The sequence below is a fragment of the Rhodnius prolixus genome, unplaced genomic scaffold (assembly GCF_049639745.1).
Source record: "Rhodnius prolixus isolate KJV_2025 unplaced genomic scaffold, Rpr scaffold_6, whole genome shotgun sequence".
Classification (NCBI taxonomy): Eukaryota; Metazoa; Arthropoda; class Insecta; order Hemiptera; family Reduviidae; genus Rhodnius; species Rhodnius prolixus.
The window spans coordinates 4792215-4819562 of NW_027411634.1; the positions used below are offsets into that span (position 1 = coordinate 4792215).

The 27348-nt window shown below is 34.6% G+C and overlaps 2 protein-coding genes across 2 annotated transcripts in view; one reads left to right on the top strand and one right to left on the bottom strand.

Annotated features, from left to right (window-relative positions):
* Positions 1 to 2471: 2471 nt before the first annotated feature.
* Positions 2472 to 27348, top strand: part of LOC141461369 (uncharacterized) — a 95678-nt gene continuing 70801 nt past the window's right edge. The window contains exon 1 of the mRNA XM_074142371.1: positions 2472 to 2594. Within this exon, the coding sequence (XP_073998472.1) occupies positions 2585 to 2594 (10 nt within the window). The 5' untranslated portion in view covers positions 2472 to 2584. The remainder of the gene's footprint in view (positions 2595 to 27348) is intronic.
* LOC141460308 (uncharacterized) overlaps positions 11511 to 27348 on the bottom strand; it is a 46825-nt gene continuing 30987 nt past the window's right edge. Inside the window, exon 2 of the mRNA XM_074140198.1 lies at positions 11511 to 11573. Coding sequence (XP_073996299.1) covers positions 11511 to 11573 — 63 coding nt within the window. The remainder of the gene's footprint in view (positions 11574 to 27348) is intronic.

Genomic DNA, 27348 nt, shown 5'->3' on the forward strand with positions numbered 1-27348 from the left:
GGCTGGTGTAGCCAATTTAGCAAGTTATTAGCAGGACTTTACTTTTAAAAGTTACCCAAGCTGGGAAATGAAGTAGTTAACTGTTATTTCAATCTTTTCATATATACATATATTTATTGTTTAAGTTCAGGACTTAAGTATAAGAATGTCCTGAATTTATTAAGTGTAAGTATTCAAAGTTTTGTGTTGGTATACTTTGGCCAATGTTGGTAAGGTGCCATTTTTACATTATGGTCAAAACTGCCCGAAAATGAAACGCTTTAGGGTCAAAGAACAACGAGCAAGTTCATTCATGCCTGCTACAAAGAATGAACCTATTGAAATTGAAATATTTTATATACATATATTCAATAAGTAAATAGGAATATATAAGATGAAATGGTTCCTGAAGAGTAGGAGAAGAGAAACTACCCAGCGGTAGCACTCTCTATAGGATATCGCTGATGACGATCATCTTCAAGAACTCAAGGAAGTCCCGGAACCACTGGCGATTCTGACGGCCTGGTGGATTGTCAGAAATGACAACAGTGGCGAGAAACTATACAAATGAAGAATCAGCAAATGTGGAACTTGCGTTGCAAGATGTACGAATGAGATGTTGAGGTCGTTGAGAAGAATAAGATTTATCACGTAGAAAAAAACGATCTGTTGGAATAGTTCTTTGATTGGAATGTCTGTACAGTCCATATTTACCTCTGAACCCCACACACACAACTTTAGTCTAGAACTGAACTTAATAAGTCAAGAAACAATTTTGTACCAAGTATTAACAACGAAAATTCCAGTTTTTTTGTTAACAAATTAATTAATATATTGTGCATGCATTTCTATACAAATAAAGAAGCTGAATTAATCTAAAATAGATTTGTATAAAATATTACATGACAATAATCTAATTTTATAAACGCTATCAATTAGCTGGCGGAAAGTAGGTAAACAAGGAATTTTCGCAATCACGTGAAAATATACAGATTTTCCTGCTCGACAGTAGGAAAAATTAATTTTTCTAAAATATAAAATTTACATATGTATAAAAAAAATATATATATAAAGACAACTGATAGAGCGAGACGGTAACAGAGAGTGGAGTCGAAATCTCTACACCAAATTTATTAATCTACTTCTGATGATGGATGCAAATCGGAACCCCTGTCAGGGATACCAATAAACGTGCGTGCTATGGCGGAACTAACTATATTACGCTAACTATATAGGCGCCAGGGTAGCCGAGCGGTTAGAGGCTAGACCCGCAAAGCTAAGATGTTTTGTTGGTTAGTGGATTCGATTCCCCTGGTCTAGGTCTTGGATTTTATTTAATGGTTAATATGAGAAATTTATAGTAAAGTATGTTAGGCGGTTATAGGCTAGACCTGCAAAGCTAAGATGTATTGCTGGTTAGTGGATTCGATTCCCGGGGTCTAGGCCTTAGATTCTATTTAATGGTTAATATGAGAAATTTATAGTAAAGTATGTTAGGCAGTTATAGGCTAGACCTGCAAAGCTAAGATGTATTGTTGGTTAGTGGATTCGATTCCCCTGGTCTAGGGCTTAGATTCTATTTAATGGTTAATATGAGAAATTTATAGTAATGTAAGTTTGCTAGTCCACGACACCTAATTGGTAGTTGGATGTAAAGCCAGCCTGAAAAAATAGGCAATTACTTTACTTACTTTACTAACTACATTACCAAAACTTAATGATAATCCAATCAAAAATTGTAAAAAAAAAAAAATATAGAAGTAGACAAAAAATTACAATAAAACCGCTAACAAGTGTCTCCTCTAAATTATAAGACCTGCTTTGAATAGTCAAGACTTTACAACTTGACCAAAAAAGAAAAGAAGCAAGGTGGCTACATTAAGCAGAATATTATGTGTCAATGAGCGATGTATAAATGTGTGCATGTAATGAAGGCACACGACTGGGTCTGAACACTTCTGACTAAGAAGTGGTGGGGAGACGGAGTTGTTCCTGTTTGAACGTGAAAGCAGAGACAGCGAGTCTGCTGAGTTCGGTGGAGATAAGAGAGAGAGAGAGCGCGAGAGAATGAGCTGAAAGAAGACACGCGTGCGAGTGAGAGGAGAAGAAGGAGATGTGCTGTTTCTGGGACCAGCTAAAGCCGGTGGAAACGTTTGGCCAGAATTGGTGGTGACTCATTTAAACTCGATGGGAGTTTTTTTTTCCTTCAAGATTGCCCCGTGCTTTTGGAGGGGTTAATGTAGGAGAGGTGATTGTTTTCTTTCTCTCTTTTTAAAGAGAATGAGATATATTTATGTTAATCTCTAGTTTAATTTAACGACGTTCATACGTAGGAAAATGATTAAAAGACAACTCTAAAGAGAAAGAGAATAATTATTAAAGAGATTTGAAAATGAGAGAAAAAACTTTCAAGAGTGTGTATTAGAAAAAGAGAGGGAATGATTAAATGGGTGGGAATATTGTTGGAAGTTGGAGGGGGAGTTTCCGAGGATTGAAGTGAGTGTAGTATGGCCTAAGACTGAGCAGTCGTGTGTATATGTGTTCCTCAGCACTGAGCAGATCCGCAGTGTAGACCCTTTCAGCATTCTCACAACATGGTCTCATCATGTCAAAAGGTATAGTACATCCGCCTTTATCAATCTTCAAAATAGCCCTAATTTTCTGCGCCCTGCCCCAAGAAAAGTTATTCTCAAAATTCTTAACAAAAAAAAAAAAAAAAAAGAAAATTTAAAATGAAATCCAAGGTAATTTTCGTTTCCCTTAAATTAACCTAATCAACACACAACAATAAGTGTGCAAAATCTTGAAAGTGTGACCTAATTTGGGGAATCTGTCACTTTGTGGACAAGTTCTGTTACTTTAGAATTTAAGTGCGAATAGATACTTTGCGAATTTAATACTTGTGAATAGATTTGTGAAGCAGTTTAAGTGAAAAAATGTTTGTCTCATTTAAGGATTATGGCGTGAAGTTGTTGTTATCTGTTAGTAAGCGCTAAGCTCCCTGGAAGTATGGATTAAGTCTACTTAATTTTGGAATTAACAACTTTATTTTATTTTTTTGAAGTCCCAAGGATAAGTCCACTATCTCCTATACAATATTTAGACCAGAATATTATGTTTGTAAAGACAAATTACGTGTGAATACTTTAAAAAAAATCAAAGCAACTAGGTATTTTAAGCAGTGCCGTTAGTATCTTTTAATATTAACATACCTAATTAGGTTTAATCCAGAACCTGATTATAATTGTGGTAAACACGAGTTACTAATAGAATTTACCAAAAACAAAAAAAACAAAGTAACGGAAACTTAGATAAGCTCAAAACATTTAGGTATTTCCGGTTCTTAAAAAAAAAAAATTGTTTACAATTAATAATCGGTTAAAATAATAAACTGTAAACAAAACCAAAAAAGTATGTAAACAATGTGAAATTAAAAATTTAACTCTGTCAAAATCTGTGTTTGATTAACTTTAACCATTGTTTATTTAACCAAATTTGGTTACGTAAAAAACCGATTTGAAGGCACACAAGACTTCTTTTTTTTTTTTTGACCGTAGTATTGAGAAAAATCAAAGTTAATGTAACTTAAAATTTGTTTCAACAAGTGTTTGACTTTAATTCATTGTACTTATTCCGCTTTAAAGATACAACTTTGTCCGAAAAAATGAAATCTCTCAGTAAATATTGTCGTCAATAGGTGATAAGTTCATACGTTATTCTGAAATGGCACTTAAGACTTTCTTTTTTTTGCACAGAAATGCCTTCCAGGAAAATTTGGCAAATAAAAATTTTAGAAAAATCTATGCGTCATAAGAAAAAAGTATGAGTAGTTTATGGGGAAATTTCAAAAAAAAAAATGATTTAAATAAAATAGGAGATTTCCGGTCGGATTTTGTGAGGTATAATAGTGACTGCAATATTTGCATTTCCTGTAATATTTTGCTTTTGAATTATACTGACCAAATTCTGTACCGATAGACAGATTCGCAAGTTTACAGATTAATTAAAAACGTTTTTGGACTCTGGGGGGAGGACCACCGTTTTTTGAGGGGGTTTGATTTGGGTCAGTGGGGGGGAGAGGGATTTAGGGATCAAAGTTGTGTTCTATAATGACACGGCAAGGATTAGCTTCCGGTTGATGCCGCGATGGTCTTGTAAAGCCATCAGGTGTTCAAATCTCACAGGGTTTCTTCTACATTTTTTTTATTCCCTAAGGAGGAGGAGCCTCTAATTCTTACTGTCTTCCGGTAGCGAGACAGTTTTCTGTGATGAGAGGAAACACTGTTACAAACGCTGTCATCACTCTGAAAGGATTCTGGGCGCCAATAAACTTACAATGACGTAAAGGAAATAAGCAAACAAATTAAAATACAATTATCTAACTAAAAGTGCATATCATTATAGTCATAAAAAAATATGGGATGAATCAATCAAAGAGCACCCCGGTTAATGACTTAAATGTAATACCAAATAATGACTAAACATCTATTAAATAAATAGATGAAACATAGGTAAACTATTTTAAGTAATAAATTTTAATAAAAACCTTTATTGTAATTAAATATTGAATTGATTTTAAAAAAATTACACAATTGTTTATAACTATATAAGCATATAACAATTAAATTATTTGCGTCAGAACACACTCTACAAAGGCGCCTTTGTAAACCACTTATTTATTTTCGGGTTTCCCGAAATTTGACTAAAGTATGAATCATTTGTAAATGGAAACAATAATAAGTTAGACTTTTTTTTTTAATTTTTGATTCTTTAAAACTTATTGTAAACGAACAATTTTAAGTATAAATGCTAAGTTTAAAAAAAAATAATGAAAAATAAATTTAAAAAAAGAATAATTACGTGAACTAGAATTAAAAAGTCTAACATAATAAGGTAACTTATTATGGATTCAAAACATAGGTTGTTAGTGGAAACCAAATTAACTGAAAACTACGCAACCAAAACTTCCCCAACTAATAATTTGGATAAAAAAAAAAAGAAACGAACAAAAAAAATTACCGCAGATTATATTACCGGAAGTCTTGTTATCAGATTAACGCTAACAATAAAAAAATAAATAAACTAACTTGAAGTGTCTTAATTATTTTAGTTGATCCGGCTTCATGGTAATTCCCAGTTTGTCAACACAAGGGTGGGAGAGAAGCCCTGAAAGATACGAAGCTAATTTTTTTTTTTTTTAATCAAAATTCCAAGTTCCATGAATTTTTTTGGTCCAAGATATGGATTAGAAATATTAGTTCCGAGAAAAAAGCTCCGTCTAAAGGACTTTTCCTTCGTTTTCAAGGCGTTTTCCATTTTCCACGTTAAGATAAAGCCGTTTTCCAAGAAAAAGTGAAAACTCATTCTCAAATCGGCTCACTCGCGTCACTGATGCTTTCATACAACTTGATTAAGTCTCTAGCCATAAGTCTAAAGATGTACAAACAAACTAATACTCATAACGCTGCTAGTTATACGACAGTATGACGAGAAATTATAGTTAAGAACTTAGTTTTAACCATCAAGAAATACATAAAAACTTGGGACTTCTTTAAAGTTTATTCGAAAATATTTTTAAAGATAAGAAAATAATCTTGACAGTATTAATAACTATAAAATGAACAAATATAAACTAAAACTAAATTCAATTGCGTAAAAAATTTAGCTATAAAATTTGGAATTCAGAGATATCTTCAGAGATATAAAAAAAAAGAAGATATTTGTTATAAAGATCTTAAGTTTTTTTTTTGTTTATTTTGACCCCAATTTGATGGTTCAAATCAATCTAGAATGCAACACTTTATAATACGTAAAAAGCAGAAAATAAAACAGCCGATGCTTTAAAATTAATAGTCAAAAGTAAAGTAATGCCCATTTTTTCAGGCAGGCTTTACGTCCAACTACCAATTATTAGGTGTAGTGGACGGAGGCGATTAGCAAATATACTTTACTGTAAATTTCTCATATTAACCATTAAATAAAATACAAGGCCTAGACCAGGGGAATCGAATCCACTAACCAACAATACATCTTAGCTTTGCGGGTCTAGCCTATAACCGCCTAACATACTTTACTATAAATTTCTCATATTAACCATTAAATAAAATCCAAGACCTAGACTGGGAATCGAACCCACTAACCAACAATACATCTTAGCATTGCGGGTCTAGTCTCTTAACCGCTCGGCTACCGGGGCGCCCTTATTAATAGTCAAGTTTGACTTTAAAAACTATAGTTTTAAAGGTCTTTGAGCACAATAAAAAAAAAAAAAAAAAAAATCTAAAATATGCATTTTAAATATTTCAAAAAAAAAATTATCACAGAAATATTAAAAAATAGTCCCTACTTATCCCAGAGTTTGGGTATCCCTGAAATGCTGTTGGGAACTTATTGAAAGCTCCTTACAAGAATTATCTACTATTTTGGATAAATCGAGGTTACCTAATCGATTTTCTTTGTTTTCTTAGTAGTAAGTAGTATATACTGTAGTTTACAAAGTGTGTGTAAAGTTTCTTTGAAATTTATGTACAATTTTTTAGTGCTAAAAAAATTTTCTAATTAAGTCCCAAAAAGAACAAGTTAACTTTGTCATTGCTAACAATTACAAATATTGTACAAATTTGGCATTAAATTAGATAAGAAATTAATTATCTTAATTGTAATAGTGTCAACGAAATTCATCTTTTATCTGATCCGAAGATAAAAAAACACTTTATGTAGTTTAATTTATTAATCGAGATCGTATTACTACCGCTATCTGTTATTTATATCGTATTACTACGCTCTCTAATTTGTAATAAATTAGGCGAGAGAATTCTTAAATTATGTATTTATTTATTTATTTTCAAAGCAAAGTATTTTGCTGTAACTGTAATATGAGTATGAATATTATTTAAGTCAGCTATTTTTAGTAAAAATTTCAAATTTCAAAGGAAATTTGATTGCGTAAACTGCGATAAGAGGTAATCGATTAAGTAGGCACATCTGATGGTTTTTTCCCCCCATTTTCAGTGCTTACGAAGAGTATAGTAGTATTAGTAATTATCTATTTTTAGTTTGGCCTGTGCTCTCGTAGAGAACAGACGTATTTTTATTACTCTGATATTTTTTTATTTTTTTGAGTGGCTTAAGGTGGTTTTTTTAGAAGAAAATTACATATTCTTCGTCAGTTTTTTTCTGTGAACAAATGTGTGATTTTGTAGGTTCTATTTCAATTTTTTAATTGCATAATTTGGAAAAAGAACATAATAACTTTTAGTGTATTTCTTGGCATAAATTGGTACGTAGGTGCTGATATGAGTGGTGGGGCTAGTGCAACTGCATTACGTCATGAAGTGGGCGGTCTCACTGTCGATGATAGTGCCTCTGGTGAGCGTAAGTTCCTAAGTCTTTTATCTGATAAGCTCGATATAATCACAGAGGAAATAACCTCCACTAAAAAGGAGTTTAATGCTTATAAGAATGAAATTAAATCTTTCAGAAATGAAGTTACTAATTTAGTTCAGGAGTTAGAAAGATCAGTCAAGATATGTATTGTAGAAAATAAAGATTTAAAAAAGGAAAATAGTAGGCTAAAAAGTCTAATTGATTCATGTTGTTATGAAATGCAAGAAATTATTCAAACTACTCAATATAATTTTATAAAGATTTTAAATGTCCCTTACTCTGAAGAAGAGAATTTACAATTCATTTTGGAAAAAGTCGGGGCTGCAATTGAATTTGACAAGATATGCGAGAAATGTTCTAACTACTTTAGAGCCAAGCCTAAGTCGAACAACTTTAAATTTCCTCCACCAATTTTAATTAAATTTATCAAAGATATTGATAAGCAGGAGTTTTTGAAAAAGAAAAAATTACAGAAAACTAAGTTAAATACTAAATTATTTAATGATCCAGCCAAATCACAGATCTTTGTGAATGAAACTATGTCTCCACATAATTCTTTATTATTTCAAGAAGCTAAGCGTCTACAACAGCGTAAGATAATTAAGTATGTTTGGTTCAATAACAACTATTTAAAGGTTCGTGTGAATGAGAACTCGTCTATCATGCACATTAGGAATAAAGACGATTTGGTGAAACTGTCTTGCAAGCTTGAGGCAAATGAAGTTGAAACCGGTGCTACTTCTCAAAATAAACCCGTAACAACGGAAACCATTGAACAACAGGCAGTAAATAAATCTAGGAGTCATAAAAAGCGATCACCAAAACAGAAAACATCAGGTAGAAAATCAGCGGATTCTTTTTTAGATCGACAGCGAAAGAAGTAGTATTAGATAATGACTTATTACAGGTAAATGATTTAAAAATTGTTTTCTGGAATGTCAAAGGTTTGAATACTTTATATAATTTTGGCCCTAACGAAATCAAACTATTTTTGTCATTCGATGTTGTATGTTTGTTAGAAACTTGGTGCTGCAATGAAGAGGTTAAATTACCGCTGTTTCTTCGTAATTATTCTATATTTAATTGCCCGGCTAGTAAATACTATAAAAAAGGTAGAGGTAGTGGGGGAATAATCGTATTAGTTCGTGATGGCCTATTTGATAATCTTAGAGTTATAAACAAAAGTCAGTACTGGCTTTCTGTCCTTTTAAACTACAATAGTGAATCGTATGTTATTTGCGCTAATTACTGGCGCCCTAGTCTGGGGGATGAATTTATTATTAATACCTTTAATGTGCACTTAAGTGACTTGATTGCCGAATTTGAATTGTCAAATATAATCATAGGAGGCGATTTTAACGCCAGACCTGGCCTTTATAATAATTTAGATGGCGATATTTTTGCTGGTTCTCATTTTAGCCCATGTAGGGTTTCTCAAGACCAGATATCAGATCGAAGGGGTAAGTGTTTAGTTGATTTGATGGAAGACAGTGGATTTATTGTGTGTAATGGCAGAAGTCCGTCCGATATGCCCGGCCAATTTACTTTTCTAAGCGAGAGGGGCTGCAGTTGTATTGATTTATTATGGATTAATTATAACACATTACTAATTAGTAAGGACTTTAAAATTGTAAATGTGGCTGGTAACTCGGATCACAATTTGTGTTTGTTTTCTTTATTCTTTGATAACAATGTCAACTCCCAAGTTCGTTCCGAACCTTTTACTTCCTCTTATTATTATATAGATAGAGTGAATTCTGAAAAATGGAATGCTTACATTGAGACTATTGCTACCTCAAATAATATTTATGTGAATCACGACAGTGCCGATATTCTATCGTCTAATTTGATCAGTACCCTTTACAACGCGCTCGTTAAGGCGGGAATAATCAGGAAAATTTTTAAGATAAATTTTGGAAACTTGAATATTAGTAACAACAATAATCTTTGGTATTCCCCTGCTTGTAAAAAATCAAAGAGAAATCTAAACCGGCTTTATAAGATATATAAGAAAAACAATTCCGAAAAAGATTTATTAGTTTATTTGTCTGCTAAAAAGAACCATTTCAGTCTTATTCGAAGTACGAAATTATTATTTCAGAATAATTTGAAAAAAATATTTTCCGGGATAAATAACCCTGCAGAGTTCTGGAGGGCCTTAAGCTGGTATCGCGGGCGTAAGAACCCCGACTGTAACATCTCTATGTCTGAATGGCGGTCGTTTTATAATAATATATTTCCTGAGAATGTTGATTACAATTTTACTTTTTTTGGTACGTATCAACCTGCTTTGGATCAAGACATAGATCTACTTGAATTGCAGAGAAGTATCTATAAAAGCAGTAATGGTAAGGCCCCCGGTCTTGACCTCATACTCAATGAGGCTTTTAAATTATTACCTCCCTCCTGGGAACATTATCTGTTACAATTATTTAAAGTAATTTGGAATGAAGAAAAAATCCCCCAGGCCTGGTGTGCGGTCAAGCTAAAAATGTTTTACAAGAAAGGGGACCCCAAAGACCCCCTTAATTACAGAGGCATTGCCCTTATCAATAATATCTTAAAGTTATTCACGGAAATACTATATGAACGCATACTTAGCTGGTCAGAACAGTTATCTTTGATTCCCGAGGAACAGTGCGGCTTCAGACCGGGTAGGGGTTGTATGGATGCGATTTTTAGTCTTTCCAGCGCGATAAATCTTAATTTCAGATTTAGTAAAAGACGTGTTTATATAATTTTTGTAGACTTCAAACGCGCATTTGACTCGGTGCCTCATAATTTACTATTTAATAAATTATATAAATTGGGTATTAGTGCTAAAATGGTACGAGTTATTAAAGCACTGTATGAATATGCATCACTAACCTTAACAGACACTCATGACGATTTAAATTCCATTAACATCACACAGGGAGTGTTGCAAGGGGAGAAATTAAGCCCACTTTTATTTAATTTGTATACTTCAAATATTGTCGAATATTTTAAGATTAGGGGCGCCAAAGGAATTAGCATTGACAAATCTAATGAACTACTAATGCTATCATATGCGGATGATTTGGCCATAGCCGCTTACTCCCCAAAGGATGTTCAGTTTAAGCTCAATTTACTACAGTCTTACTGTGACACTAATTATCTCCAAATTAATACCTCCAAAACTGTTGTTATGCCTTTCTATAAAGGTAAATTATCTTCAAATATTCCAAAATTTTTTTGTAACAATGAAAGAATCGAAATTGTTAATTCGTTTTCCTACCTGGGTGTTCCTTTCTCGACATCGGGTAAATTCTTGCAGGCGGCCCAACATTTTAAAAATAAAAGCTCAATCGCGGTTTCTTCCGTACTCTCTTTGTTATCGAAGATAAAATCGGATTCTTGGGATGTAAAGAATTATCTGTTTAATTCTCTTGTCTCTAGCGTACTCCTGTATTCATCAGAGTTATGGGGGCTCCGCTATGCGGAGATTGCAGAAAGAATACCGCTAAGATTTTACAAAAATTTGATGAGGCTATCTAGAAACACGCCTGACTGTTTTGTGAGACTTGAAATTGGGATTATACATATAATATCGAAAGTTTTTAAACGTACTGTCTCTTGGTGGTTGAAGATCCTGACTATGCCACGCGAAAGAATTCCTCGTATCTGCTGTGAAGCGCTTTTAGCAAATATTGACAATGGGAGCATTCCATTCAACTGGGTCAAAAACACGCGTAAAAGTTTTATTATTATTGGTGCCGAAAATATATTTGACCAACAAGATATAGATTTCATTTCTAGCAGAGTACCTGGCATTATAACAAGTTTCAATAATCACCTCATCTGTAAGGACGTTGACATTGCGATAAATTCGAAATTTAATTCCATTTTTAGAAACATCAGCAGTTTTGGTTCAAGTGAACAATATATTCATTTTAAATGTAATATAAATGTGACCCGGGTTGCCTGCCAACTTAGACTGTTTTCCCAGAAAAAGCCCCAACTATTTGTTGATGGGAAAGTATATAAGTTTAACTCAGAGGCGCCTTGCCCCCTATGCAAGGAGGACAAGGACAATATTATGCACTTTTTAATAACTTGTCCAATTTTCGATGCTTTAAGGTATAAGTTCATAATAGAATATATTAATGTGCCTCCATCTAAAACAGTTATGGAAAATCTGTTATCTTTTGATAGTCAGCACCAAGTGAAATATGTTTACATTTATGTATCTAAAGCGTTAAAAATAAGAAGTTTTATTCTGAATAATTAAGAATTTGATATTTATGCAACTAAAGCGTTAAAAATAAGAAGTTTTATTTTGTGTAATTAAGAATCTGATATTTAGGCATTTCTATTATACTCTCATATTTTTATTCAATTTTTTTTTTTTTTTTTTTTTTATTATTTTTTTTAATTCTATTTTTATGATTCCAGTATATTTCTTTTAACTCAGTTTGTGTACATTTACCCTTTTTAATATATATATATAATACCAGCAAATTTGTTATTAAGAAGAATTCATGTATGGAAAAAACATGTTAATCTACTTTTGTTTATTTCTTCATTTTGTGATCTCAGTTTATTTGTTTACAGAATAGGTATTTTATTTTGTGATTAAAGTTCTATTGTAAATATATGTTTAGGTCAAACCCCTTGCTACAAATTGTATTTATAAGCAAGTAATAAATAAATAAATAAATAAATAATAATTATCTATTTTTTCAGGCGGGGCTTAACGTCCAACTACCAATTAGGTGTCGTGGACGGAGGCGACTAGCAAACATACTTTACTATAAATTTTTGTTTTACTAACCTTTAAATAAAATCCAAGGCCTAAAGACCGGGAATCGAACCCAGTACCAGAATGAATATTAGCATTGCAGGTTTCGCGTCTAACCGTTGGGCTACCGTGGCGCCTGCGTACGAATTATACGAGTATATATTATATTTCGTATGTTTTGCAACTAAAACCTCAATTTTCTAAAACTATTCTAGTAATAATGTTCAAGTTGATCGTACAGACAAAATATCGGATTCTAACTTAAGCGAACTATTTGTCAGTTTACTGCATACAGTATACGAGGGTCGTTTGAAAAGTCCGTGCAAAAATAAAAACTACTTAATTTTTTGGGGTAAACCTTTTTTATTTTTCAACATAGTCTCCTTTTAGGCTTATACACTTCGTCCAACGCTGCTCTAGTATGTTGATCCTTTCCGAATAATAGGATTTGTCCAAGTCTGAAAAATAGCCATTCGTTTCTGCAATCACCTCCTCGTTTGAATAAAATCTTTTTCCCGCCAGCCATTTCTTCATATTGGGGAACAAATAGTAGTCCGAGGGTGATCCACAGTGACGAAACGACGCTTAAAGTCCTGCGGATTCTTCTGGAACAGCTGCAAACCGTCCTTGCAAACACTTCACACGATTTCGTTTTTGGTCAAGCGTGAGCAATCGCGGCACCCATCTTTCGGATAGCTTTGTCATGTCCAAATGTTGATGCAAAATATTATGTACCCGTTCTTTCGAGATGCCCACAGCACTAGCAATCTCACGCACCTTCACTCTTCTGTCATCCATCACCATATCATGGATTTTATCAATGATTTCTGGAGTAGTAACTTCAACAGGGCGTCCAGAACGTTCAGCGTCACTTGTGCCCATATGGCCATTCCGAAAATTTTGAAACCACTTATAAACTGTTCTAATTGAAGGTGCAGAGTCACCATAATGTTTATCAAGCTTCTCTTTAGTCTCCTGAGGCGTTTTGCCTTTCATAAAGTAGTGTTTAATCAACACACGAAATTCTTTTTCGTCCATTTTTTGAAAATCATTCGACTTCCTCGATTCAAACGAATGCCAAACACGAAGAAATAGACCGATCTGGCTGAAACTTGATGTGTGTTCTTCCAAGAGATGCTACTAACTAAACATAACCTAGATACGCGCCAGTAGTGCTATCTCTCTGACTTTGCACGGACTTTTCAAACGACCCTCGTACTACAATAATAGTTTTATTTATTATTAATGGAATAGTTTGTCACACACATATACACGTATATACAACATCATTTATGTACTCGTAAACAGCTTTTTTTTTTAGCTTGTTTTTAAGATTCTAGATTACGTATAAACAGTGTTATTGTTTAGATTCTAGAATTTAATATCCCAGCCAAATACAAACATGCAGAACACTTTCCACAAAAAAAACAATTTTGGGTCAATTCAGATTACGCCAAATAGTGTTATTTTCCAATAATATTTGGCACGATTGCCGTTGATTCAGGAGTGTTGAAAATTAGTGACGTATATAACGTTATGTAAGCACTTATTTATTTTTTATTTTTCCCCTCTGGCAGAGTTAACGATCAAAACTAATGGTGGGGGAAAAAAAATAATAATAATAGAATTAATTAAAGCAATCGAAGAAAACGGTAAAATTTAAAAATTAACAACCTACGGGAAATCCAAATATAAAAAAAAGCAAAAAGGTTATTTACTAAATAAACTTCCAGGGAATTTCCTGTACATTTTTGGTACATATAAATAAAATTATTTAAACCATGTGGAGTCTGGCAGACTAAGGAAGATTCTCTATAAATAAAACTAAAGTGTTTATTAGCAGCTACAAACGTAATAAAATTGTTTTCAATGTCAGACAAAATTAATTGATGATGTTCTGAAATGGAGTTATAAGTTCATGAGAAGTGCGTCATAGAAAATTTATACAGGGATTTCCTTTAATGGAATAGAACTCTCAGGTTCAATCGAACGCACAAATCTTCAAAGGATTCAGTCCCTTCAATCTAAAATAGTTCGAACCATTGTAAATGCCCCATTTTATGTCTCCAACCTAACTACTTTGGGCTTTACTTAGACCGAAGACTTTCTTGGGAACCACCACACTGGAAGAACAGAACTAAACAGACGCTATCGACTACTTAAAAGACTTTTAGACGATATACCTTAACTGTCTATGGATAACAAAAGACTGGATTTATACTTCTATTTTAAAACCCATCTAGACGTATGGAATAGAGCTGTGGGGTTCAACCAAACGCTCCTATCTCCAAAGGATTCAATCGCTACAATCTAAAATACTTCCAACTATTTGTAAACGCTCCATTTTGTTGTCTCCCAACCTGAACTATACACACTGACCTTAACATTCCATTTATCACACAAGTCGCTGAAAACACGATACAGAAAACTCCATTTGAGCCTGCAATCTCATATAAATCTTGTAGCTCACAAAATCTTTTTTTCAAGAACTATTTCTGATAACCCGGACAAGACGTCTTAAAGGACAGTGGCCTCGTGATCTCCTCTCTGGTGAAGAGAGTGATTAAATAGTTCAATGTTTTGGAGTGTTACCACTGGATAACCTCTCCACTCGTTTACTTCTACCTGCAATCATACGCAGCAAATCCTCTAGCTTAAAATCTTTCTTCTAGAACTCTTCCTAATAACCCTGACCTTAACTTTCCATTTACCACACAAGTCGCTAAAAACACGATATAGAAAACTTCACCTGCAATCTCATATAAATCCTGTAGCTCACAAAATCTTTTTTTCAAGAACTATTTCTGATAACCCGGACAAGACGTCTTAAAGGACAGTGGCCTCGTGATCTCCTCTCTGGTGAAGAGAGTGATTAAATAGTTCAATGTTTTGGAGTGTTACCACTGGATAACCTCTCCACTCGTTTACTTCTACCTGCAATCATACGCAGCAAATCCTCTAGCTTAAAATCTTTCTTCTAGAACTCTTCCTAATAACCCGGACAAGACGTCTTAAAGGACAGTGGCCTCGTGATCTCCTCTCAAGTGAAGAGAGTGGAGTAACAGTCTAATGTTTTGGAGTGTTACCACTGGGTAACTTCTCCACTCGTTTGTATCTACCATTTACTTCTATCATTGCTACTTATAGCACCAAAGCGCTGATTGTAGCACAAATAAACCGGTGAGAAGTGGAGAGGGGGGAAGAGAGAGAGATACGATGGTCGCACCCAGTCTAGATTGAATTTTCTACGATTATACCGCTTTTGATTCTATGCTGATCTCGCATTCCAGACAGACGGACAAACTAATTTGTAAAACTACTTTTAGGGTCTTAGGGGGGGGGATATCAAAGCGAATATTTCTAGAAACAGAAAAATCAATAATAAAAATCTGACTTGGTTGCTACATTTCCGTTTCCAAAAAAAAGTAAAAAAAAAAACGCTCCAAATTTGTCTGCATTAAACAACTGGCAGGAAAATCACCCACAATATTGAATTCTAAGCAAACGCCAGAATCCCTGCGCTACGTAATATCCTCATGACGTCACCATAATTACAGTAATAATTGGAGAGAAACTTCTACGTCACACAATTCTGACGCTAAAAATAAAAGCAAGCCAATTTTGGAAAAATTGAATTAAAATTTCTGGACTATTTTGTTTTATTTTAATTTAAAATAAACAATTTTTTTGCCTCTCATCACGTGAGAATTAGAAACTGTAATTATTCTATGGCAAGTTATTTTTTAAAGAAATTATCCTGGAATTGGACACCATTTTTCTGCTTTATCTTTGCTTCATTAAACAAAATATACAGATAATTTAAAACCTAAAAACCATCTTTTCTGCCGTAATTAGAAGCGTCAAACCTCTCGGGGCCCCCTTAATTTTTTAAGAAGTTATCGTCGACTTCATTTCAAAAACTTTTTACTGCATCATATTTAAACTTGGTACTGATTGATGGCCGAGAGTCGTAGATTTACACCCATTCTCCTGGTATCTAGGGCGACAAGATATTACAGGAACTAGAACTCAATTAGTGAAGTCCCATTTTTTTTAATTTATGTTTTTTGTTTTATTTATTATTTAATATACGATTACGAACGCCAAATAATGACCGTTGAAATGAAACTACCATATTTAGGTGTTTATGTAGAACTATTTTTACTACTTTTTACTTTAATTTTTTGTTGTATAATATGATAGCGTTTAAAAGTAATCTACAAATTTAGTACTTGAATAGGTGAAATCTATTTCTTTTTTACACGTATGTTTGTTTGTTTTTAATTATTCTATTTCTAGGATACTCTTGTTTATTTTTTAACATTTTCAAAGTTAAAAAATTCTAGGATGAAAATAACTGCAAGTTTCAGTCATATTTTGTATTACGCCGAGCTTTCGATCTAGGGACTAGGTCATCTTCAAGGCTAATTGTCAATGTACAATAATATTTTACATCATTAGAGGGTTGGTGTGTCTTCTGTCTTGACTTCAGTCCATGAACAGACAAGACAGAAGACACACCAACCCTTTAATGATGTAAAATATTACATTGTCAATTAGCCCCTGAAGATGACCTAGTCCCTAGGTCGGAAAGCTAGGCATAATAAAAAATATATCATGACTGAAACTGGCAGTTATTTTTTTTCATCCTATTGAAACTATGAATCAGTCGTCCAAAAATAATGAACAGTAAGTAAAAACTACTGTTTAAGCTCTCTGCTCCAATTAAATGGCATGCCTGTATTGTCTATTAAATCTTATTTTTTTCAAATAACAAATTTTAGAGAGACTATAATCAGGAATTTTCAAAATAGCTAGCTACCAACTTAGTATTCTACTGAAAACGTAAATAGGAAAAATGAAAGATGAACTGATGCGTGAAAGGCAGGAGGAGAGAAACTACCCAGCGGTAGCACTCTCCACGGGATATTAATGATGGTTAGGTCTTCAGACTGCAAGGAAGTCTCGGGGGCTACTGGCGATTCAGTCGGCGAAGGAGGATTGTTAGGGATGTCAGGGGGGGGCGAGAGACTGCTCAAGAGGATTAAAGCAAGGTGAGAGCAGTATACTACTGGCGATTCAGTCGGCGAGGAGGACTGTCAAGGAATGTCAGGTGAGGCGAGAGACAGTACAAGAGGATTAGAGCGAATAGAGAGAGAACGATATAGTACTGCAAACTACACTACCCTCCAATCCTCGAAGACGGCTGAGGCGCCGTTGGCCCCGTGACCAACTGGGTGACTAATGGCGGCCATCACTGGATGACCGTCATTCACGTCTGCCACGTTACTGAACACTTACATTTATCTCACTTACTTATTGTGTCCTGTGGGTACAGGTGTAAATCTCAATATAAGGATAAATAAAATATAAAATCTAAGTTTGAAAATGAATAGTTAATACTTGAATAAAATCTAATATCTTATATTCTAATGTTTCCACTAAAACAAAAACCAAAAAAACTGTCTTGAAAATGTTTAAAGCAAGATAACCAATCTCCTAACTTCGCAAATGAGAGGATTTGAGCAAGTAGAGAGAGCAGTATGGAATTTTTGGTATTTCGTCTTGGCGAGTTGTTTGTATGAATGGGAATGTTGAGGTCATAGAGAAGAGTGAGGTTAGTCACCGTAGAAAGGAGCGTCAACTATCTGTCGGCAGTAGTTTTGATTGAAATGTCTTGTACAGTCCGTATGTTCACAGGTTTGACTGAACTCCAGACAGCTCTAGTCCGTAAGTCCACATAGGTTTGAGGATAGTACTTACTGTATATTAAGCGTTTGAGTTCAATGGGCAATTTGTAGCGTCGTCCACCAAGTAATCTGTAAAACAGGTTCGTTTTTTTGCACATTTTGTGTCATTGCTTGTCTTCTAAGTCTAGTGTGTTGGGGTTCCACGTGAGCCGGCTATCTATGAAGAGCCCAAAGGTAGCGCACCGGATAACAAGTAAATCTAAAACTTGTACTGGATACAATTTCTTTTCTGCCTCCGGAAATTCGATCACGGGGTACATCTTAGAGCGGAAATAGGTAGAGATTGTTTTGTTTTTTTCAAAAGAAGATATTCTCTCGGAAATGTTCCCAATTTGAGCAACATTTTTTGACTTTGTTGTGAGAGTAGTAGTAAAAAGAGAGACAGTTGTGTACGTAACCAGATATTTCTGGAAAAATGTTGATAATTCAAAGTCAGTGTTGTTCGTGTTGTTTGGAATTGGGATATCCAGCCTCAGATACCTACAGCTTCTCCTCAAAGGAAAATGGTTAACTCCATTCTCTATTTCCTTTAGGTAATTCCTCAGGTTGTTTGCACTCTACTCGGATAATTTTATTAAGACAACTTTAAGGAAAAGTTACTGTGGCCGTTATGAATAAATTAATAAAAAAAATGTTTTGAATATAAGGAAAAATAAGGTAATAAGGAAAAAGTCTTCTAGTTTGATTAATTCTTAATACATTTAAAAAAAATAAAAAATTTGAGCTAAAAAATTCCCCAATAATTCATTTGCAGTAAACGGCCAATAAAAATTCTAAATATAGATTTAGTCTGCTACAAATCTCACGTGTAAATTTCCCTCTAAATTTTAGATTTTTCCCCGTAATGTAAACACGCAATCATAAATCAGCACTTCTTCCTTACAGAGAACAAAAATACATATTAAAAGAATTAATTTTTTAAAAATACATCTAACCAATCATTGGAAAAGAAACTCTAGAGACACGTTTTGTAAAAAGCTTAGCTTTCAGAGCTGCTTTTGTTTAGATTTGGTTGAACTGCTTAGCAGTACGCTTTTTTTTTTTATTTTTCTAAGAGCGCAGTGAAACATGTCTCCCACTTCTACTTAAAAATTAAAAACAGCTGATAACTTTTCCTGTACAAGTTGAAGAATGCTTGAGTAGTTGAATACTATTCACGAAGATGATATGAAATAAAAAAGTAAACGGCCTTTCGTTAAAACTAGTTTTAGCGATCTGGAGTTGCAAATTTAACGATGACTAGGGCAATTTTTTGTAATTACATTTACATAAATGATTTTTTTATTTTTTAACTTTCTCCAATCAACTTTAGCGATTTGAATGCGCGACTCACTGAAATCAATTGTAGGGATTTAATTGATTTAAAATGAAAATTAATTTAGTGCGAACACTAGAACGATATTCTCTTGAAGCAATTTACGTTGAAAAAATATGGATTAAAATTAAACCTTTTACTTAACAGGTGGTTGAAGACAATAGACACAAAAAAAACTGTATTAAAAAAAAATAATGAAGTATTTACAATGCATTAAGTAAATTAGGGCGGAAGAAGGTTATCATTTGTACGAGGGAGGGGGGGTTACAAAAAAAATCAGCAGCTAGAGGAGATTGTTCAACCTGGTGACGGCAGACAAATCGGGGAGGTAATGCGACTGTACCAGGAACCAGAGAAGAAAGGTTGAGATGTGGGCTGGATATTTTAGGATGGACACTTCCAAAATCCCTGTTCAACCTGGTGACAGCAGACAAATCGGGGAGGTAATGCGACTGTACCAGGAACCAGAGAAGGAAGGTTAAAAATGTTGGCTGGACATTTTAGGATGGACACTTCCAAAATCCCTGTTAAACCTGGTGACAGCAGACAAATCGGGGAGGTAATGCGACTGTACCAGGAACCAGAGAAGGAAGGTTAAAATGTGGGCTGGACATTTTAGGATGGACACTTCCAAAATCCCTGTTCAACCTGGTGACCGCAGACAAATCGGGGAGGTAATGCGACTGTATCAGGAACTAGAGAAGGAAGGTTAAAATGTGGGCTGGACATTTTAGGATGGACACTTCCTAAATCCCTGTTCAACCTGGTGACAGCAGACAAATCGGGGAGGTAATGCGACTGTACCAGGAACCAGAGAAGGAAGGTTAAAATGTGGGCTGGACATTTTAGGATGGGCACTTCCAAAATCCCTGTTCAACCTGGTGACCGCAGACAAATCGGGGAGGTAATGCGACTGTACCAGGAACCAGAGAAGGAAGGTTGAGATGTGGGCTGGACATTTTAGGATGGGCACTTCCAAAATCCCTGTTCAACCTGGTGACCGCAGACAAATCGGGGAGGTAATGCGACTGTACCAGGAACCAGAGAAGGAAGGTTGAGATGTGGGCTGGACATTTTACGATGGACACTTCCAAAATCCCTCCCCCCCAAAAAAAAGGTTATGGAGAAGAGGCTGGACCGTGTAAAAGAAAATTGGGAAGTCCTAGGCTACACGTTGGATTGATGCGACTAAGAGAAGCGTGATGGCATCCAGGTATTGGAAGGCTGCCGCACTAAATCCAGAGGACTGGCGGTACAGCATTTTGCAGGAGGTCAAGGCTCATGAGTTGATGATGTTAATGATGATGAGGAGAAGTTTAAAGGAGGACATGGTTACATGACTTGGAGTAAATTGCATTCAAATTGTTAACCAATATAGAAAAATCCTCCTCTCCAAAAGAGAAGGTTATGGAGAAGAGGCTGGACCGTGTAAAAGAAAATTGAGACGTCCTAGGCTACACGTTGGATTTATGCGAGCAAAAGAAGATGCCAGAAGCGGTGCCTGGCATCCAGGAATTGGAAGGCTGCCGCACTAAATCCAGATGACTGGCGGTACAGCATCTTGCAGGATGTCAAGGCTCGATAGTTGATGAAGTTCATGCTGATGAGGAGAAGGATGTTGATGACTTGGAGTAAATTGCATTCAAATTGTTAACCAATATAGAAAAAATAAAAATAAATACATTGACATTTTACTAGAATAATTATTCTCCTAAAATCTCTTTCTCTATCTCATACACACACTCACACATAACAAGAGAGCAAAGATTCTGAAAAAACAAGATCTTTAAACTCTCCCAAACAACAAGTGGCTCTAATAATGGCGGAAGTTATTTCTTGTAGTAGGTATGTGTCAATAATTGAATTCCATGAAAATATATCCGCGCAGTGTAATTTTAGGAAGAGAGAGAGGGTAAAATGATTCCACTTATCTGATATAATTTCCGGTTGTAATATGCGTACTACAAAAGAAAATACTGTTTACTATAGTAAACAGTATAGTAATCTAAATTTTGTTTTATAAATACAATCAGGAAATTAATACTTAAATGATTACTTTTATATTGTTTTGTATTATTAGAGTTAATGTAAGTAAATGGGTAGTGACTCAAAAATGAATTAGTTAGGGAATGCATTAGTTCTGCGAGTAAGTGCCCTTTTACTCACTTGGAGGTGAAGGTCAGAGTTGTCTATAACGAGCGAGCACTGTCATCAGGAGGCCGACAGTACACTGGAGCGAAAATTAGAAGATAAATCTGCTAAGAATACTTTTCCTCGAAAGTTTGAGGCCAAAAGTGATTGAGGCCTAAATGCACATTTTGTGAATCGTGTAAACCTTTTTTTTTTATCTCCCCCCACCCTTATAAGGCCGTCCAAACACCCTTAAATCTGGATAGCCCTCTGTACTAAGTATGTTTGTTTGTCTGTTAAATTTATTTTGTGTTAACCTCTGGTTAGTGTTTTTTTTTCAAGTTCCGGTGATGGCCTTTAAAATAAATTCTAAAATTTTTATAATTTAGTGATTTTTTTAAATTATGGGAGGCTACTTCCTTCCTGAAAGACAGACCGACACACTTACACGCAATGACTAAATTGGGGGAAAAAATTACTATTAAGGGGGATGGATGTCACCTCAAAAATCTTTATTTCCGGCGAAGACTCGAAACGTAAAATCTACGCGATTACAATACTTCCGGTTAGTAAGTATTAGAAGAAGGAAATATGTGCAACCCAAAACTGTCAAAATCAAGAATTTCCTGAACAAACAGCGAACCTGAAACTTCTCTTTTAAAAACTATTATACGAAGACGATTGGAGCAGACCCGGATAAGTATCCTGGATACGTTTTCCAGGATGCGATCCTAACTAAAGCTAAAAAAAATTTTAATCTAAGTGCCTTGGAATGTACCTAGACAAGAGACTTACCTGGAACCCCCATACGAGACTTAAACATACCGAACACTAAACAAACGATACAAAACTTCTAGCCAGACTACTACGACAAACGCTCAAAACTCTCACTACAGAACAAACGACGACTCTATACAGCTCTTCTCACACCAATATGGACTTAGGGACTCGAACTTTACGGAACAGCTAAAAAAATCCAACATCAATAGACTGCAAACACTCCAATCCAAAATAGTAGACGCTCCATTCTATGTTAGCAACCACACAATACATACGAGGGTCGTTTGAAAAGTCCGTGCAGTCAGAGAGATAGCACCACTGGCGCGTATCGAGGTTATGTTTAGTTAGTAGCATCTCTTGGAAGAACACACACCAAGTTTCAGCCAGATCGGTCTATTCTTTGTGTTTGGCATTCGTTTGAATCGAGGAAGTCGAGTGATTTTCAAAAAATGGACGAAAAAGAATTTCGTGTGTTGATTAAACACTACTTTATGAAAGGCAAAACGCCTCAGGAGACTAAAGAGAAGCTTGATAAACATTATGGTGACTCTGCACCTTCGATTAGAACAGTTTATAAGTGGTTTCAAAATTTTCGGAGTGGCCATATGGGCACAAGTGACGCTGAACGTTCTGGACGCCCTGTTGAGGTTACTACTCCAGAAATCATTGATAAAATCCATGATATGGTGATGGATGACAGAAGAGTGAAGGTGCGTGAGATTGCTAGTGCTGTGGGCATCTCGAATGAATGGGTACATAATATTTTGCATCAACATTTGGACATGACAAAGCTATCCGCAAGATGGGTGCCGCGATTGCTCACGCTTGACCAAAAACGAAATCGGGTGAAGTGTTGCAAGGACGGTTTGCAGCTGTTCCAGAAGAATCCGCAGGACTTTAAGCGTCGTTTCGTCACTGTGGATGAAACATGGATACAACACTACACTCCTGAGACCAAAGAACAATCTAAGCAATGGGTTACCAAGGGGGAATCTGCGCCAAAAAAAGGCGAAGACCGTTCCTTCGGCCGGAAAGATTATGGCGACTGTCTTTTGGGATTCGCAAGGAATAATCCTCATCGACTATCTGGAAAAGGGTAAAACTATTACAGGTGCATGTTATACATCGTTATTGGACCGTTTGAAAACCGAGCTGCAAGAAAAACGCCCACGATTGGCCCACAAAAAAGTCCTTTTCCATCACGACAACGCACCAGCTCACACCTCAGCAGTTGTGGTCGCAAAATTAATGGAAATAGGGTTCCAACTCGTTCCACATCCCCCCTATTCTCCAGACTTGGCTCCCACGGACTACTATTTGTTCCCCAATATGAAGAAATGGCTGGCGGGAAAAAGATTTTATTCAAACGAGGAGGTGATTGCAGAAACGAATGGCTATTTTTCAGACTTGGACAAATCCTATTATTCGGAAGGGATCAACAAACTAGAGCAGCGTTGGACGAAGTGTATAAGCCTAAAAGGAGACTATGTTGAAAAATAAAAAAGGTTTACCCCCAAAAATTAAGTAGTTTTTATTTTTGCACGGACTTTTCAAACGACCCTCGTACAGATCTCCAAATTCCACTCATCTCCGAACTTCAAAAAATTTTCATCAAAAAAACTCTCATTTCATTCCAACCCTTTAGCTGCAAACTTATCTTCAACTACACTACCCTCCAATCCTCGAAGACGGCTGAGGCGCCGTTGGCCCCGTGACCAACTGGGTGACTAATGGCGGCCATCACTGGATGACCGTCATTCACGTCTGCCACGTTACTGTACACTTACATTTATCTCATTTACTTATTGTGTCCTGTGGGTACAGGTGTAAATCTCAATAAAAGGATAAATAAAATATAAAATCTAAGTTTGAAAATGAATAGTTAATACTTGAATAAAATCTAATATCTTATATTCTAATGTTTCCACTAAAACAAAAACCAAAAAAACTGTCTTGAAAATGTTTAAAGCAAGCTAACCAATCTCCTAACTTCGCAAATAAACGTAATAAAAGGTGCCATTAAGCATTTTAATAAACTGCACATTCAATTAACTTGGAAAACAAAAAAAAATCTAGAAGAGAAATGTAGATTTAGATAGCACAGATAAAGAGAGGGAAGCTGCCACGATTTCAGATGATGGTTACTAAGTTATGCTAATAGAGTCACATTCCAACTATAATATTTTGTTTTTTTTAAATATTTATTATATTTCACAACTATTTTTTGTATTATTTAGTTATTAATAAATTATAAAATTTCCGATTATTAGTTAATAACTGTAATTAATTCACAAAATTTAATAGAATTTTTGTTTTAATATTTTATTAATCATTATTTGAAAATTAATTTTCATTTATGGGCAAAGCTTTATTAATTAAAAAGATATTTATATTGATTTAAGAACCCGCAATTTGTCCACTTCCTTCCGGTGTAATGAAATATTTTAAAACCTATGAAAAAAGGGGTGAACTAAAGATATTTTAATGGTAACGTAAGAATTAAAGGTATTAAAATACATAGATTGAATTCAAGAAACATGCCCAGGGGTTAGAGGGTAGATTATACAGAAATACATGCAAGTGTTGCGGGTTTTGCTTACCCTTAGCATAACTTAACTGTATAGTTTTAATTAAAGAATTCAATAAATGCATATTGTATAATATAAACACTTTTGCTTCATGCATTAGACTACTGTAAAATTCTTTAATTAATAAATTATAAAATAATTTTTAAAAAACCAACAATAAATTCTAAAAAAAATAAAAGATGTCCTTAATTGAAACAGAAATCAATCTTAAATCTAAAAATAAATTTGATGCAATTAAAAGAAAGTAATGGAACTTATTATAACTGCAGTCGGGGATCAACTAGATGCAGAAGAAAATAAGCAACTTGAATCAGAATATCAGTTTACCGAGGGGGCGTTAAATCTGGAAGGGAAATCCCAACAATCCGGTTCACTGTAAGACATCCGGCGTACCAACCAACCACAGAGTGGAAGAACTCTATCTAATAGGTGTCTTATTCTTAAGCAAACAAGGCGAACAAGAAACAACATCCTAGACTGGTTTCATTGTAATATTTAGAGACCAGTGACTCAACATATGACCGAATCCCATTATTTGGGTGTATGTATAACTATGTGTATGAGTTTACGTCAACATATACATATATCTAATTACTTAACTTAGTTCAACAGTTATTAATAAACTGGTTAGAGATTCAGACGTAGGCGGAATGAACAAAAAGAAACGGTGACAGCATCTGATGACCCTCCTCTGCATAAAAGTCAATCGCTATGGAATTATCACTTTTAAGAATTATGCTTCAGCAAGAGTACGGAGAACGGAAATCACTTATCGATGTCATCGTTTCATGTAAGCTGTCAGAAAAAAAAAATTACCGAGGGAGTGATCTATAGGAGGGTCTTCCTTCCAAACTCAAGACTGTTCCGCAGGACATCTGAGCTACTTGCAGCAGTATTTTGGTGAACTCTAGATTAAGAATATTAGGATGAAGTTTGTTTTTTTTCATAGAAGATTAAAAAAAAACTGCTTCGGGACGGAGACAAGTTTCTCCTCTTGTTGACAGTCACAGCCTCCAGTGCAGAGCGTGATGAACGGTTAATGTAAATGGTGGACAACTCGTAGTAAATAGGCCAGCGAGCCTAATATTAGCGTTATGGACGTAGTAGACCTCTCTCGCAAGAAAATGGTTAGGATATCAGTTATAACTGACGACTTAGCAGTCATGCTCAAAGCTACTGTAACCATGGTAGACCTTACGAGTTTCTGGGGGGGAGATATGAGCTAAGAGTCATAAGAAGGGCCTTGGTCGCTTGCCATAATAATGGTATCAATAATTAAAAAGATTTAGGAACTCAGTAAACAGTCAGAACAGAAGACCTTTCACCCAACCTTTGATGTTAACAATGTAAACAATTTTATAATTGTTAATAAGCACAAAAGCGCTGCTGATGACTTAGACTCAGATAAGTCGAAAGCTTATGACCGAAATTGGGAATAATCTTTCTTCTAAATACTGAATTTGGTCACCAAAACCTATGAGCAATAACAATAAAAATCCAGCTCCCGCCTCTTAAATATTCTTTTCCTTTGAGCTCAAAACAGCTCAAAGTCGTCTATATCAAGAGAACACTATCCGGAGGACGGCTGTGCGCTCAAAAAGAAACACCAATAACGCCAATTGACGCGCCTTAAATTACAATACGTAATAATAAAAGATTAGTTATTCTGAAATTATTCAATTCAAACGGATAACCCGGATTTAAATTTTAAAAAAATTCTCGGCTCGTCCTTGACCAATAGGAAAGTTGCATTTAAAATAAAAACAAAATTTGTAACTAAACTGAACCAATAATTACAGAAATTACTCAATTTTAATGATTCAGATCTTGAGAACGATAAAAAAACAAAAAAACAGACGTAATTAAATAATCCCAAAATACTGTAACAATTTTACAAATAAGTAAAAACTATGACGTCCTTAAAATCTGTATCCGTAAAAATATGTGTATAACAAATTTAAATAATGAAACACGTAACTTACAAATACATTATTATATAGAACAATACATATACTTTGTATTAGATTTGATTAATACATATTGTAACGTTGTTGATTTATTCAAAAAAAATCTGTAGATCATCGTGTAGGCAGTTTTACCAACATGATTTTTTTTTACAGTCGATTTATTTCAAGGTAAATAATTCACCTATATTGGGCCCCCATATTGGACCATGTGTTTCCGGTCGGAGTTGTTTTTTTATTTATTTATTTTTTTTGTTACTTCCGTTGTGGCAAACATACTTTGCATACCAGGGTATTTAATACATTTTACTTTCACTTGCAATAGTGCATTTTCTTTTCAATGAGGTCTAATGAATCCGAAACAGTGATTTTTTTTTTACGACTCGGTGTGTGTGCAACGGAAAATTGTGAAATTTCTATTCAATCGCTGCTAATGTCGAATGAAAGTTGAAAAAGAAACCGATCAGCCAAATCAATTAACACGACGAATAAAAATCAACGACATCATTAAGCTTTTCATAAAAAAAAAAGTCACGTGAGTCACGTGATTTACAAAGAGATTGTAAATAATTTATTTTATTTTGTTTACATCAAAAGAACGTCAGAAAAATCTAGATATTTACATAAATTTAATGGCGCCTCCAAAGAGGTTTTTTTTTTTTTTAAACACTATTTAGGTTATAAAACAGGAAGTCGA